General features: G+C 58.3%; 2 protein-coding genes across 4 annotated transcripts; both read right to left on the bottom strand.

Annotated features, from left to right (window-relative positions):
• Positions 1-1,620: 1,620 nt before the first annotated feature.
• On the bottom strand, positions 1,621-7,513 carry EEF1AKNMT (eEF1A lysine and N-terminal methyltransferase). 3 transcript variants are annotated; one of them, XM_027658464.1, is made up of 8 exons: positions 7,334-7,513; positions 5,777-6,524; positions 4,889-5,088; positions 4,130-4,325; positions 3,728-3,909; positions 3,368-3,503; positions 2,859-2,990; positions 1,621-2,380 (listed from the first exon to the last, which is right to left on the bottom strand). In XM_027658464.1, the coding sequence occupies exons 1-8, from the start codon at positions 7,484-7,486 to the stop codon at positions 2,106-2,108; spliced, it is 2,022 nt and encodes a 673-aa protein (XP_027514265.1). In that variant the 5' UTR covers positions 7,487-7,513; the 3' UTR covers positions 1,621-2,105. The 3 variants fall into 3 exon arrangements, 2 of the variants coding, with proteins under 2 accessions (XP_027514265.1, XP_027514264.1); XM_027658463.1 differs by having other exon boundaries at positions 3,368-3,580; positions 3,766-3,909; XR_003530163.1 differs by having other exon boundaries at positions 2,270-2,380; positions 3,368-3,580.
• A 356-nt stretch (positions 7,514-7,869) lies between these two features.
• ITPA (inosine triphosphatase) lies at positions 7,870-11,998 on the bottom strand. Its single transcript, XM_027658465.1, has 8 exons — positions 11,921-11,998; positions 11,783-11,840; positions 11,635-11,699; positions 10,884-10,957; positions 9,875-9,906; positions 9,044-9,159; positions 8,454-8,530; positions 7,870-8,159 (listed from the first exon to the last, which is right to left on the bottom strand). The coding sequence occupies exons 1-8, from the start codon at positions 11,981-11,983 to the stop codon at positions 8,039-8,041; spliced, it is 606 nt and encodes a 201-aa protein (XP_027514266.1). The 5' UTR covers positions 11,984-11,998; the 3' UTR covers positions 7,870-8,038.
• Between the last annotated feature and the right edge of the window lie 1,166 nt (positions 11,999-13,164).

Genomic DNA, 13,164 nt, shown 5'->3' with positions numbered 1-13,164 from the left:
ACAGTGCTCATCACAGAGAAGCTTTAGAAACTAACTGTGTGGGGGCAGGCAGACTTCCACCCAGCTCAAGCTCCAGCCTTGTCCCTCCCATTGCCCATGTGCTGCCTCAAACACGCTACAGGAGGAGGAAAACACACTACAGGAGTGACAGGGTGCCAAGCGACAGAGGGCACCTACCCACAGTGGTAGCCTTTATCTGAGGCAGGGAGCAGGCCAGCCCTGCTCTCCCGTGCCTGGGAACCATCAAAAGCACTTATTAAAAAAAGCATCTGCTCCCTCTGCATAGAAGCAGGCCAGCCCAGGAAGAAAGTAGGGCAGAGATTTGTCCCTCTAACTGAAGGGGAATAAAGCGGGTGGCATGAGAGAAGGGATCTGAAGAGTGGTTCCCGAAGTAGAACCTGCTGGAAAATTAAAATTAAAATACAGGCACAGAGGGGCCTGTCAGAGGGACATGCTCACTGTCAGCATGGTTGACATAGGGTCTCCTGGGCACTAACAGCCCCATCTCCTGCATCAGTGGAGTGGCCATGGTCCCCACTGGTTTAGGGTCCCCATCAGTATAGGGTCCTCACCGGGGTGGGAGCCCTTGGGATGTGCTTTCCATGGCCCCATGGAGCTGGTGAACTGCAAACTCTCAGGCTCGTGCACCCTCTCACTTTGCTTTCTAAGGGAAGGAGGATTTCCCAGATGGAGGAAAGCTGGATCCTTCTGTGGAGGAAGGAGAGGCTGATGAGGGGCATGACATCACCCCACATCCCTGTGGGACAGGGTGCATGGGCTGCAAAGCTGGGAGATGGCTCCAAGACACGGCTGCTATTGCCTCCATACTAAGGGCTAGGTGAGATCCCTCCCTGAGCCTACTTCTGATGTGTTGTTATCTCCCTGGGCTGTGGAAAGGTGCCTGTGGAGGGTTTGCTTTGGGAAGCAGCTGCTAGAAAGATGTCCTGGCTCAGGCTGCCAGCAGTAGAAGGGAGCATGGAGTGAGGGTACAGGATCAGTGGCAAAGCATCAGAGTGCCTGAGCAGGTTTTCAACTTGCTGTCTGCAAGCTGATCCATGGTACCATGTCTCAGACTCATTTTGGTACCAGCTGTTGCAGGGGAGAAAGACAAGCCCCCCAAAAATAGCTTCTGATGAATATATGAACACCAGCAGGTCTCCTGCTCTGTAACCAGCCAGGATACACCAGGTCAGGTCTTCAACTAAACTTCTCGGGGAGAGCCAAAGGAGGTGTCCAGGGTGGAACGGGGTGCTGTGGGAACACCCCAGTGGGTATTTTCCTGCTGCCTTTTCATCCTGCAGGAAGGCTGACCTGCACCAGCTGGGTGAGCAGTTTGGAGTGGCCAGGGGCCCAAGCCCAGGGCTGGGTCCCTGCTGGCCCAGGGGAGAGAAGGTTTTGGGTCTCAGGGTGTTACAGGTCTCAGTTCAGTGGTGATAGCTGGAGAGATGCAGAAGAGTGAAACACAGTGGGGTCCAGTTTGGAGGGCAAGTGGTGAGAGGGCAGCGGTGCTTAAGGGGCAGCTGCCTGTCCCCAGGACATGTCCTTGAGGTGCAGAGGTGACTGTACCTTTTCCAGGGTGTGGGTGCTTCAGAAATTAGCCCTAGCAAAGCACTGCAGGCCTCAGAGCAGCCCTGAGCACTTTATTCTCACAGCCCACCCACACATATCCACAACCAGGCTTGGGGCAGTGCTGGGGCTCTGCAGAGACACCAGGGACGCTGGAGAGGCAAAGGCAGCATCAGAGAGAAGGCACTGTGCTGGAGGGGAAAGAGGTGGTTGGAGGGATGTTTTTCCCACAGTGGGGAAACAACGGGGACAGACCCAAACCCACAGTCCTGCCAGTCCCACAGCACCTTCCTCCCCTCACCAGTTCAACACTGTCCCTTGGGCTGCACAGCCCTCCTCAGTCCCAGACCGCTTCCTAGGGAGTCACGCTGCAGGAAGCACCTTCCCATGCCAGTTCATCCCTCAGGCAGCCCCAGGCCAGCACATGTCCCCCAGGGGTGGCAGTCCCAGCCACGGGCACCCCTCTGCTGTGGGGCCAAGGCACCCACATGAGGAGCACTCTCTTGAGCAGCGTCTCAGCCCGTCCTGAGGAGCCCCTCTCAGAGGATCCTGACAGCCTGCAGCATGTCTGCCAGTACGTATGAGCTGTCCCAGGGGCGCCCCGGCTCCCGCAGGGCCCCCTCCAGTGCCCGGGCACGTGCCCCCAGCTCCGCAGGGTCCCGCCGGCCCTCGGGGCTGGGCTGGCAGAACAGGATCTCGTTGACCTCCCCTTCGATGTGACGCGTGTAGAGCAGCGGGAAGACATCCCTGAGGGTGGCCAGGACAGACTCCTTCAGCCGGGCATCACGGCACACCAGGTTGAGCACAAAGATTCCTGCAGCAGGAGGAGAGGGGTGGGAGTTCAGCCTGTGTACACCACCCTGCTCCCTGTGGGAATACAGCTGAATTGGTGCCACCACAGTGCAAATGTCTCCCCCACGGCAGCACGAGGAGTACCAGCATCCCCCTGGTACCCTTGGCCCAGCTCCATGTCCCTGCTGCCACATGGGTCGTGGGTGGCCACGATCTGTTCTCAGGTACCGCCTACACCCTCTGCTTCCAGCAACCCTTCCTGGCCCCCTGGGATGTCTCAGCCTGCCTGACCCAGCAGTGCTGCAGGTCACCTGCTCCACCCTGCTGGCACAACACCCAGCGAAACACTCGGATCCAGGACCCACCAGGAGAAGCAGATGCCACACAGCAATGCTGTCTGTGGCCACTATTCTCCAGGATGAGAAACGGTGGCACAGCCCCAGCTCCACACAGAGCCAGCCAGCCTGGCCACGGGGACACAGCCAGATCTCCCCTCTTACCTTCTGGCTTGAGGATGGTTTTAACTTTCTGCAGGAAGGGCTTTTCCACAAAGGCTGGGGGTGGGCAGCTCATCCCCACCGTGAGGTCTTTGCTGTCCACGTCGAACATGATGGCATCATACTGGGCTGGGGCTTCAGGAGGAAGCACAGAGAGTTGTTATCCCATGGGACAAGTGAACCACACACGATAGGGAGGCAACAAATGGGATGGTTCAGACATCCCCTCTGCCATGTTATGGGTCTCTTCTCTCTCCTGGGGTTTCTCTTTCCAAATGAAACCCACAGCAGCAGCCCTTGGTGCTGAGGAAGGCAACAAATCTAAGGTCCCCTGCACACTAGGCAAGGACAGGCTGTGAGCTGCAGAGACCTGGTGAGGCTGGAGACTGTGACAAAAAGCAGGAGATGGGCAGGGATGGGAAGCAGGGGGTGAAAACAGCCCAGGACCTCAGTCTTCAGCATGCCTCCCACCAGACTTGATGGGGTACCCAGAATGCTCCCCAAGAAGGTACCTTCAGCTGCCAGCTTGGCCACGTAGTCCAGGCCGTCGGAGACGTGCACTTGCATCCGGTCACCCTGGGAGAAGCCGAACCAGCGCGTCGCCACCTCCAGCATGGAGGGGTCAATCTCCACCACGGCCACATGGGCCTGTGAGAAGTAGTCATGGATGAAGAGGGGCAGGCTGCCACCACCAAGCCCCACCACCAGCACTGCCAGCGAGGCTCCTGCCAATGGAGAACACCCAGTGAGCCACCAGGATGCCCTGCCCCCACTGCTCATCCCACCCGCCGTCCACAAATCGCTTTGGGAAGGGTGCATGGGGCCAGAAAAGCCATTCCCCAAGGAGCTGGGGTGTGGGGACACAGGCGCACCTGCCCCCAGCACAGCCTCTCACTGCTGGTCTTGTCACCTGGGAGGGGGTCAGGGCCCCCCAGCAGGCAGAGCCCTGCGACCATGGCCTTGTGGTGCTCACAGCACAGGTAGCTCTTGTCGATGGCTGCAGGTGGCTCAGCAGGGCTGGGTTTCTTCTTGTCTTTCCTCCGTTTCTTCTGGCCTGAATGACAGGAGACACCAGCTGGTAAGGCGAGGTGGGAGACAGAGGTGCCTTCTGGGGACTAGCCACCCCCAGCCCTGCCCCACCCCCAGCGCAAAACAGCTCCCAGAGCTGCTCTGGGACAAGGCAGGTAGGTCCCAGAAGGACCTCCATCTCATCTCTGTCACCCCCAAAAAAAAATCAGCCTTGGCCCCTGCCCTTTCCTGGCTACCCCAGGTACCTGGGAGAGGTGTGGGAGCCAGGAGCCGGGCCTCTGACTGCACCACGTTCCTGTTGCGGAGGAAGATGAGGCGGCGGAAGTAGCAGGTGCCGTCTCCCTTCACGTCCTCCACCACGTACTCCCCGCTCAGGGGGCTGGTGTCCTGGTGCCGCACCGCCCGCACCCCAATGTCCCCTCCCACGGACAGGAAGGGCACCTGCAGGAAGGACAGTGACTGGTGTGAGGAAGCAAAGACTACAAAAACAGAGCCTGGCGTTCCCGCTGTCCTGACAATGGCTACGGAGCCATTGGACGAAGTGGACACAAGGCGGGAGCAGTGGGATGCCACAGGAGAGCTGAGGACCTGCGCTGGCTTCACTCCCATCCGTGTGTTGGGGGTACAGGGAGCAAACACCTCATGACTTCTTGCAAGAGCTCAGGTTTGGGGAGTTGGGGAAGGAAGGAGACAGGATGAGCAGAAGTTAAAGCCATGATTAAGAAGAGGCTGCTCTCAGGGTTTTGGGATGCCCGATTTTCTTGGGATGCTGGGTTTGTGAGGGGAAGGATTTCACACTGAATCTGCCTCCAAGCAAAGGTAGACAGCTGGAAGGAAAACCAGGAAGAGCTACACCTGAAGCCAGTCTCCTGCCCACCAAGGCAGCCAGCTCACACCTTGCAGCTTGGTCTCCCTTGGAGAAGAGGGATTCACTGCTGGAAAATAACCAGCTTGTTCTCGGTTTTGGGGAAGCCAATCCAGGGGTTTGGGCAGTGGGGGCTCACCTGCTGCCGGGCAGGGAGGCCTGGTGGGGCCAGCTCCATCACCTTCCCTGACAGCTCTGCCTGGATGCCAGCCATGCCCTCGTAGTGCTGCTCCCTGTGAAGGGCCACGGTGACCAGGCGCCCAAAGCCCGCACTGGTGGCCAGCTGCCTCCGTCCCTCCTCTGTGCCAAAGAGCCACTCGGTTTCTCTGCCCTGTGGAACTGCAGAAGGGGATGCCATCAGCCTGGGCTGCTCCTGGTCCCAGGGGCAACCACCCGAACCTCCAAGGGAGGAGCCACAGGGAATGGCAAGACATCATAAGGAGGTACCACTGTGTGACTAGAGCCGTGCACTGCAACCATCAAGAGAGCCAGGAGCTCCCGTTTTGAGCAGGCTCATGCAGGAGGCTGGAAAAGCCATGTCTCATTACAAGGGGTGTCCAATAGCCTCATGACCTGTCTCCAGGCTGTGCTAAGCCCCAGCTTTGCAGGTGTGCAGGGGGGGAACAGCACCACTGGCAGAGCCTGACACATCTCTGTGAGGTGCAAGCACAAAAGCCAAGTGCAGCCCCAGCAGCCCAGCCCTGCAAGTCAGGACACCCACACAGAGCAGAGACGCCCTCCCAGCTGTGGTGCAGCCAGCATCAAGGCAGGAATCACCCCCTTGGAGGCAGGACAGGCAGTGTCCCTCTGCTGTGAGATGCAGCCAGCAAGCTCTGTGTCAGGTCCCTGCTTGCACCACCAGGCAAACACGTCCCACCACAAAGCCAGGACTAAAACAACAATTGAACCCCCCACAGGTGGGTTATTTCCCTCTCCAGTCCCAAACTCAACAAGGCCTGAAGGGCTGGCCATTTGCAGCTCCTGGCCAGAGCACCATCTCGTTGCAGGCAGGACAGGCTGTACTCACTGATGAAGATGGCAAAGCGATTTTCCCGGGAAGGTTTCACCGAGGGGCTGTCAACCACATGCAGTGTGTAGCGAGGCTTCCCGCTCTCCTTGTCACACAGATCCAGGGAAACCTGTTCCCTGCAGGGGGTTTTGCTCAGCTGGCTGCAGAGCAGGGCATAATGCTGCCTGTCCTTCACCGCTGCCACCAGTCGCTCCACGCTCTCCACCCGCATCGGCTTGTCCTGCTCCTCGGGGCAGATCTCCAGGATCTGTGGTGCCGAGCCAGGGATCTTCCTGAATTTTGTCATGACATAGACAAAGACTGGTAGGACAAACTGCTGGTTGTCCCCGCTGCCGGCCACCTGATGGACACGCACGACCCAGCCTTCCCGGGAGAAGTATTCCACTGCTTTCTTCAGCACATGGGCTTGAGCCAAGGACACGCAGAGGTAGCGCCCTCCCACCTGCAGCACCCGGCTGATCTCGGCAAACATCTGGTCCACCTTGGCCAGAGTGGCCTCCTCTTCATCAGTAAGGAGGGCATCCAGCGTGCCTTTGTCCAGGACCACCTGGAAGTGGCCGTCAGGGAAGTCCATCTGAAGCATGTCCATGAGCAGGTAGCTCATCTTTGGCCTCCTGCTCCCGCTCCGCTCCTGCATCTGGCGGATCACGGCGTCGCTGATGTCGATGTTCACGATGTCCTCGCACATTCCCACGTCGTACATCTGCTCGCTCAGCTCAGAGTTCCCACAGCCCACCACGAGAACCTGGGGCAAGGCACAAGAGCAGTGGGATGGTGAGAAACCCCTGGAAACATGACCCCAAAGCACTTCATGAGCAAATATCAGCCACGGCTATGAGCCCTCTGTGAAAACCACACCCACAGCACCTGCAAAACCACTCTCTGGGCCCTAAGACGACAGATTCATAGAGAAAAGTCACATGGGCACAGAAGCAACGGACCTGCTGCATCTCCTCTGGGAACGATCTGAGTGTTTTACCCCCTAGAGCTCCCCAGACCAAAGTAACCCAGGGGTCTCTCCTGTGTTCTTGCTGTGGCACACTGGGGAATTCACATCATCTGTGTCAACACACAATGGCAGTTTACAGTGGGACAGAAAAGCACAGAACTCACACATCAAATCACACAAAATCAATTGCATTGGAAAAGATATCTGAGATCTTCGAGTCCAACCTGTGACCCAACACCACCATATCAACTAAACAATTGCACCAAGTGCCACATCCAGTCCTTCCTTAAACACCTCCTGGGACAGTGACTCCACCACCTCTCTGGGCAGTCTATTCCAATGTCTAAGCACCCTTTGTGTGAAGAAATTCCTCCTAATGTTCAACCTAAACCTCCTCTGGTGCAGCTTGAGACTGCGTCCTCTCGTCCTGTCGCTGCTTGCTTGGGAGAAGAGCCCAACCCTCACCTGGCCACAACCTCATTTCAGGGAGCTGTAGAGTTATAAGGTCACCCTTGAGCGTCCTCTTCTCCATGCTAAACAACCCCAGAAGGAGCCCAGGGGAGACTCGGCCCGGGCACAGGGCACTGGGGACGCACGGGGCTCACCTTGTCGCGGGGCCGCACATACTTGTGCAGGACGGGGCAGAGCTCCGGGAAGGCCCCGTACCACTCGAAGGCGCGCTCCCCGCGCTGGCGGAAGAAGCGGTCCCAGTACCGTGCGGAGCCGAACTCCGCGGGGCTGCGGGGCAGCAGCTCCATGGCCGCGCACGTTCGGCCCCGCTCCCGCCCCGCTCCGGCCCCACGTGGCCCCGCTCTGACCGCTTCCGGGTCCGCCGCGCGCGAGAGGGCGATGGACTCGCCGCCCATTGGCTGCCTCTCCCCCGGCCGCTTCCCATTGGCCAGCGGGAGCGCACTGCGGGAGCGCGCAGCGGCCCCGGCGCGCCCCCGCCCGTTCCCGATCCCGGATCCCTGGGCCGGCCCGGTCGCGACACTCTGCTCAAAATCCCCTGGCAGAAAGGATGACAGAGACTCAGCGGGCCGACGCCACCCCAGAGGCACAAACGTGCGGTTCCAAAAGCCCGGACCCGCCGGGCCCCGCGGCGCTGCCGCAGCGACAGAAACAGGGCGGAAAGAAATACCGATGGATTCTAAAGGAGCAGCTTTAATGGCAGCCCGCAGCAGAACAAAGCTCTCCCGGGACTGTGTGTGACAGGGACATGCAGGGGGGTTGGAGGGGATGATCTCCAGAGGTCCCTTCCAGCCCTAACAATTCTGTGATCTGTGGACACGGGGTGCCCGCAGCTCGGGGCACTAGCTGGGACTGGAGTGGCGCTCTGTCGAGTTGCTCTGAAGAAAGAAGGCAGAGAGCTCGCTCAGTGCTCTGTATCGGTGTGAGATGGAGTTCTTCACTGCCTTGGGCAGCTCAGCGTAGCTGCAGGGCACAGAAAACACAAGTCTCAGCAGCAGAGACACTTCAGGATGTGTCCCCTGGTCACCAAGAGCTCCCCCCCTGCTCGCTGCCTCCCTGCTTGGCTCAGCAGGCATCTGTAGTGACACTCTGGCAGAGCCAATGACCCCCATCCTGATCCAGGGGTTCCCTGTAACCCACCACGTTCAGATCCAGGAGGAGTTTTCTCCCTGGTGTCCTTCCTTGCAAGCCAATTCCTCTTGACACCCTCGCCCCTGGCTTGCCCTACATAAAGAGCTGTAGGTAAACACCACTTACGTCTGGTTGTAGCCATCTGGCTGAAAGCAGGGATCCCAGCCAAAATCCCGAGGGCCTCTGGGCTCCACGATCAGCCCCTGCCATGAGAAAGCAAAAAAAGGCCCCTTAAGCCGTGGTTTCACAGCAATTCCCTTGCAGCCACATTTCAAACACAGGCTGAGGGGCTGCACACAGCCACAGACCCCACTGCAGCCCCCACAGGCTCTGCACGGTGCTGTTGCTCCTTCTCAGCACCCCTCGGGGGTGTGACAAAATCAGCAGCCCCAAACTCACACTGCCCTATGTTGGCAGGGCCTTTACCCCTCCAAATAACAGAGCTAACAACTGCACTCGAATACAGCCCTGTCAGAGGGAGATGAGGGGCTGAAGAGACCAAGGTAACATGCAGAGCTCAGCAAATACTACTCGGGACAGGACTGCAGCACCACCACCCTCTCTCTCCCTCAGCCTGTTCCCAACACTGAGAAGCTCCGAGGGTGTTCAGTGACCCAGGGGCCACTAAAATTGTCCTCAGCAGAGCCAGTGGTGTCACATATCACATCCCAGCCCTCCTCCCTCAGCATGTTCCCTTTCCCAGCCACACCACCTACATGGGTCTGGCCCTTGAACAGCCTCACAGGCTCCTCGGGGTTCCCACTGCTGAAGGCGAAGGTACAGAGGGCGTAGGCAGACTTGTCTTCAAACCCAGCCAGCAGCTTGTACAGGCCTGAGAGAGACAAGAGAAGATCCCGACGTTACCGCCGCTCCCTCGGAGCGCAACACACCCCCTAGGGACGGATCGAGGGAGCGTTCCGCGCCGCATTCCCCACCGCAGTCCCGGCCACCGCGGAGAGGAAGAACTACAAGAGGTGACAAAGCGCAGGCACAGGGATGCTCTTGGCGGGATCCCTCCTATGAGTGAAGCCAGAGCCTCAGACCTCACAGTGTGAGCTGCAGGGCCCTGCTACAATTTTGGGAGAGGAAGCCAAAATGCAGCACCGGAGAGGACAAAGCCCACTCTGGATTAGAGTGATTAATGCTCATGTTAATGGGATTAACACTGAACTGTGGGATCAAGGCAGTCACTGCACACCAAGGAGGGGAGGGGAGCATTAGTGGAGAGAGGTTTGCACTGAAGCCACAGGGAGCAGCAGGTCTGTCAGGTCACACTGATGACAACCAAGAAGTTCCCACAAGCCGTGCCACCAGCCTGCAGAGGTAGGAATCTGGGAATCCAGGGATAAAGCTGCTGGGGAAAACAGCATCCCAGGAAGGAGGGTATAGAACGGACTCAAGGAGAGAATGTGAAGAGACAGAGCTGGACAGGCAGGAAATAGGCAGTGTGGTGGGCAGGGAGGCTGGGCAGAACCCAGCATGGACAGGGATCCACTTCAGGGGAAAAGGAGTAAGTTACAGGCAGAGCAGTAACACAAGGGCAGTACCTTCTGGCTTGAGTTTCTCCAGAAACCATTTACTGAAGAGGAAGAAGAGAGGGAAGATTAATTTTTGCTATTATCTCTCAGAAATACAGGTATCTTTGAGACATTTGCCTACATTTTCATAGCCCCTTGAATCCCTCTTCAATGTGCTCAGATCACCTCAGGACTACTTACCAGCAAGGGCAGACTTAGCTCTTAAAGTGAATGGGACACAGGGAAAACAGCAGTGGAGTATTTAATTTAAAGTAGTCCTGGGGTCTATGTAAATAACCCAGTGCTCACTCCTGAGCCATGCCAAAATACATTTCTCAACACAAATTGTTCACATTTTACACCCAGCTGTAGTGCTGACTTGGTCACAGCCTCAAGCCTGCCAGAGTTCAAGAAGTGTTTGAACAAGGCTCTCAGACACATGGTGGGATTCCTGGAGTTGTCTGGCACAGGGCCAGGAGTTGGACTCGAGGATCCTTGTGGGTTCTTCCAACTCAGGATATTGTATGATTCTATCCTGTAACCTAAAGCTTTTATGCCTGCTTAGCACAGCAGAGATAGTTTGGAAGAATTAATCACACTAACAGTTAATTCCAGTTATTTCATTGCAGAAGTTCCACTGTAATGCAATAATTTTTTTATCCGCTGGATTTAAGCAGTTCCTATGAGAACCTACAGACACTCATCCCAGAATCCTGCTGAAAGGCTTGGTGCCTTCATTACACAGACCCCACTGTGTGGACAGGTTCCCAAGCTCACTGCCAGTGTAGGCACCATAGGTTGGGAGCCGGAGCCAATGATCCAGGTCTGTCTGTCTCATCCCCCTCCATGACTTACAGCAGGGCTCAAGGAGTTAAGTCCAGCCCCTGGGGTGCAGAATGAAGATCAGGACACAGACCAGGAATCACCTCCCTGACCCTACTGCTCCTGGCACACAGAGAATCCTCCACTGAGCCCACCCTGCCAGCCTGTGCTCCTAACTCTGGCACACAAAAGAGAAAGCAACTTCCCTCCTACTTACATGTAGGGTCCTGGAAGGCCCCCCAGGGCATTGAAGCACAAGCAGGTGTCCTCTACTATAACAGGTCCCTGAACCTAGAGCAAAAGCCCAAGAGGAGGAAACATTAGCCCTAGAGGAAAGTCACTGCTTCCAAACCTATTTCCTTGCTCTGTCCTATCCTCACATTTCCACTTGGCCTCAAATGCAACTTTGACCTTAAAGGCAACACACACCAGACAGACACAATCCAACCCAAGCTCTCCTCAGGCAGCCCAAAGTGGCTGAGGAACAGTAGGGAAGGTTTCACATGGAGGAAAACAATCTGAGGTGAACACCCCCTACCCTCCTGAGGGATGGGAATGGCAGGACAAGGAAAGGGAAAGCCCATATCCTGGAGGCAAGCCTGCATTTCTCTTGAGTCCCAGCTCTCATTTGGTTCTTTTAAGACACCCATCCCACAGACAGCTCTGGAAGATCAAGCTGACAGCAAATGTTGTGTCCTGCAGCCACAGGGGCTGGACTGAAGGAGCTGCCACGTCCTCCTGCTGCTCCAGGGACACGGGAGACCAGAGGAGCCGCAGCGGGGCTGCCAAAACACCGTGTCACCAGGGAGAATTCACCAGCACCCGGCCCAAACCGGGGCGATGGGAGTGCGGTCAGGCCAGGCCAAGCGAGTCTGGATGTGCCTTTGGCTTTCCTCGGGGTCGGTTTGGATGCCCCAGCGTCCTTATCTGGGGTCCCCCCGGGAAGAGGGAGAGAGCAAAGGAGCGACCTGCCGGGCGGCTTCACGACATTTCTGCACAGAGATCTCGTCTGGCTCCCCCTGGTACTCGGGCACTGCGGACACAGGGATCGGTGATGAGGAGACGGCCGGGACGAGACGAACCGCCGCGTCCCGCCCGGCCCCGCCAACAACTCACGGTCAATCTTCTTCGCTACCAACGTGTAGGGAGAGGAGTCCCCGAGGATCTGTGTCACCTGCAGAGGGAGAAGGGAAGGAGCAGCGAGGGAGAAGGGAGGTGAACCTGCCCGCAGCCCCGGTCCCGCCGCCCCCGCACCTCCTCCAGCTTCTTGGCGTTGCCGGTCACGAACACGACGCTCCGCCGGGCGGGCGCCGCCATGCTGACCCCGCGCGCGGCCGCAGCGCGCGCCCGGCCGCCAATCAGCGCCCGCGGCCGCGCCACCGCCCCTCAGCGCCCAGCCAATGGAAAAGGCGTCCGCCTCGCGCCCCCGCAGCGCTCAGCCAATGGGAACGGCGCTCACCTGTGCGAGGCGGGAACTGCCAGCCCTCCGAGGGCGGGCCCGGGGCTGGGCCGGAGGGTCTCGCGAGAGGCGCGCGGAGGGCGGAGCGGGTCGCCATGGCGACCTTCCCCCTCACGGCGCTGGTCCTTGTTTACAGCCCCGGCGTTTGGCACCCGCGGCCGGAGGATCCCCGTGCCTGTTTTCCCTGAAGTAGAACCACATGTTTGTTGGAGGAACCGGGCAGTGCGTTGTGCGCCAAGCGCTGCTGCTGTTCACCCCCACGACCTCTGGCGCGTCTCTGCGCTGACATCTGGTTTCGTGTGTCGGAGCGATCGAGTTCCGTCGCTGTTGCGTTTGCTGCTGGTGGTGCCTCTCACAGCCAGAGCGGGTCCCTTGGGAAGGTCTGTGCTCAAGACAACCTCAGTACGGAGTGACTCGAGCCTCAAACCACACCCGACACTGGCACCTCATGGCAGTGCAGTGATGGCTTTGGTTGAGGCAGCTTTCCCTGCCCTGCATCTCCGGTAACTGCAGGGCCACCTGGACTCGGGAGGCAAGAGGTGTCCGTGGGGCCGGTATGGAGCCCCAGAGGACAGGTCAGTGCAGTCCAGCACTGGTGGGGAGCAGTGCCCTGGCAAGCAGCAGCTGGGTCCTGTGAGCTCTCCCACCGTGCTACTCAGGCCCCTCCTCACCACCAGCCCCCCCAAAAGCCCCTGCTTTGCAGGGGGACTCCACAGGAGGGACTTCTTTCCCCCTGGGCTGCCCAGCTGCCAGAGACAGGAGATCTCTCCCCACCTGTGTCACATCCCTGCAGCCCCCCTGCCCTCAGGCATGGGCAGCCCAGGGTCTCACCACACAGGTCACACCTGCAAGCCCGGGAGGAGGAATGCACAGCTACAGCCAGAAGATGCCATTCCCTGTACAAAAGCAATCACGTGGAAAACAGCAGCTGACGGTCTGTCTTCTGCACTATGAGGGAATGGATAGAACAGACCCGAGGCTTGGGTGAAGGAGTTGTTTTTGTTGTAGAATCTCCTTCATAACGTCTTCCAAGTGAAAA

This window comes from Corapipo altera, unplaced genomic scaffold (genome assembly GCF_003945725.1).
Source record: "Corapipo altera isolate COAL_440 unplaced genomic scaffold, ASM394572v1 79, whole genome shotgun sequence".
Taxonomy (NCBI): Eukaryota; Metazoa; Chordata; class Aves; order Passeriformes; family Pipridae; genus Corapipo; species Corapipo altera.
Note: the sequence above shows the minus strand (reverse complement) of the source record. Positions and strands in the feature narration are given on the sequence as shown.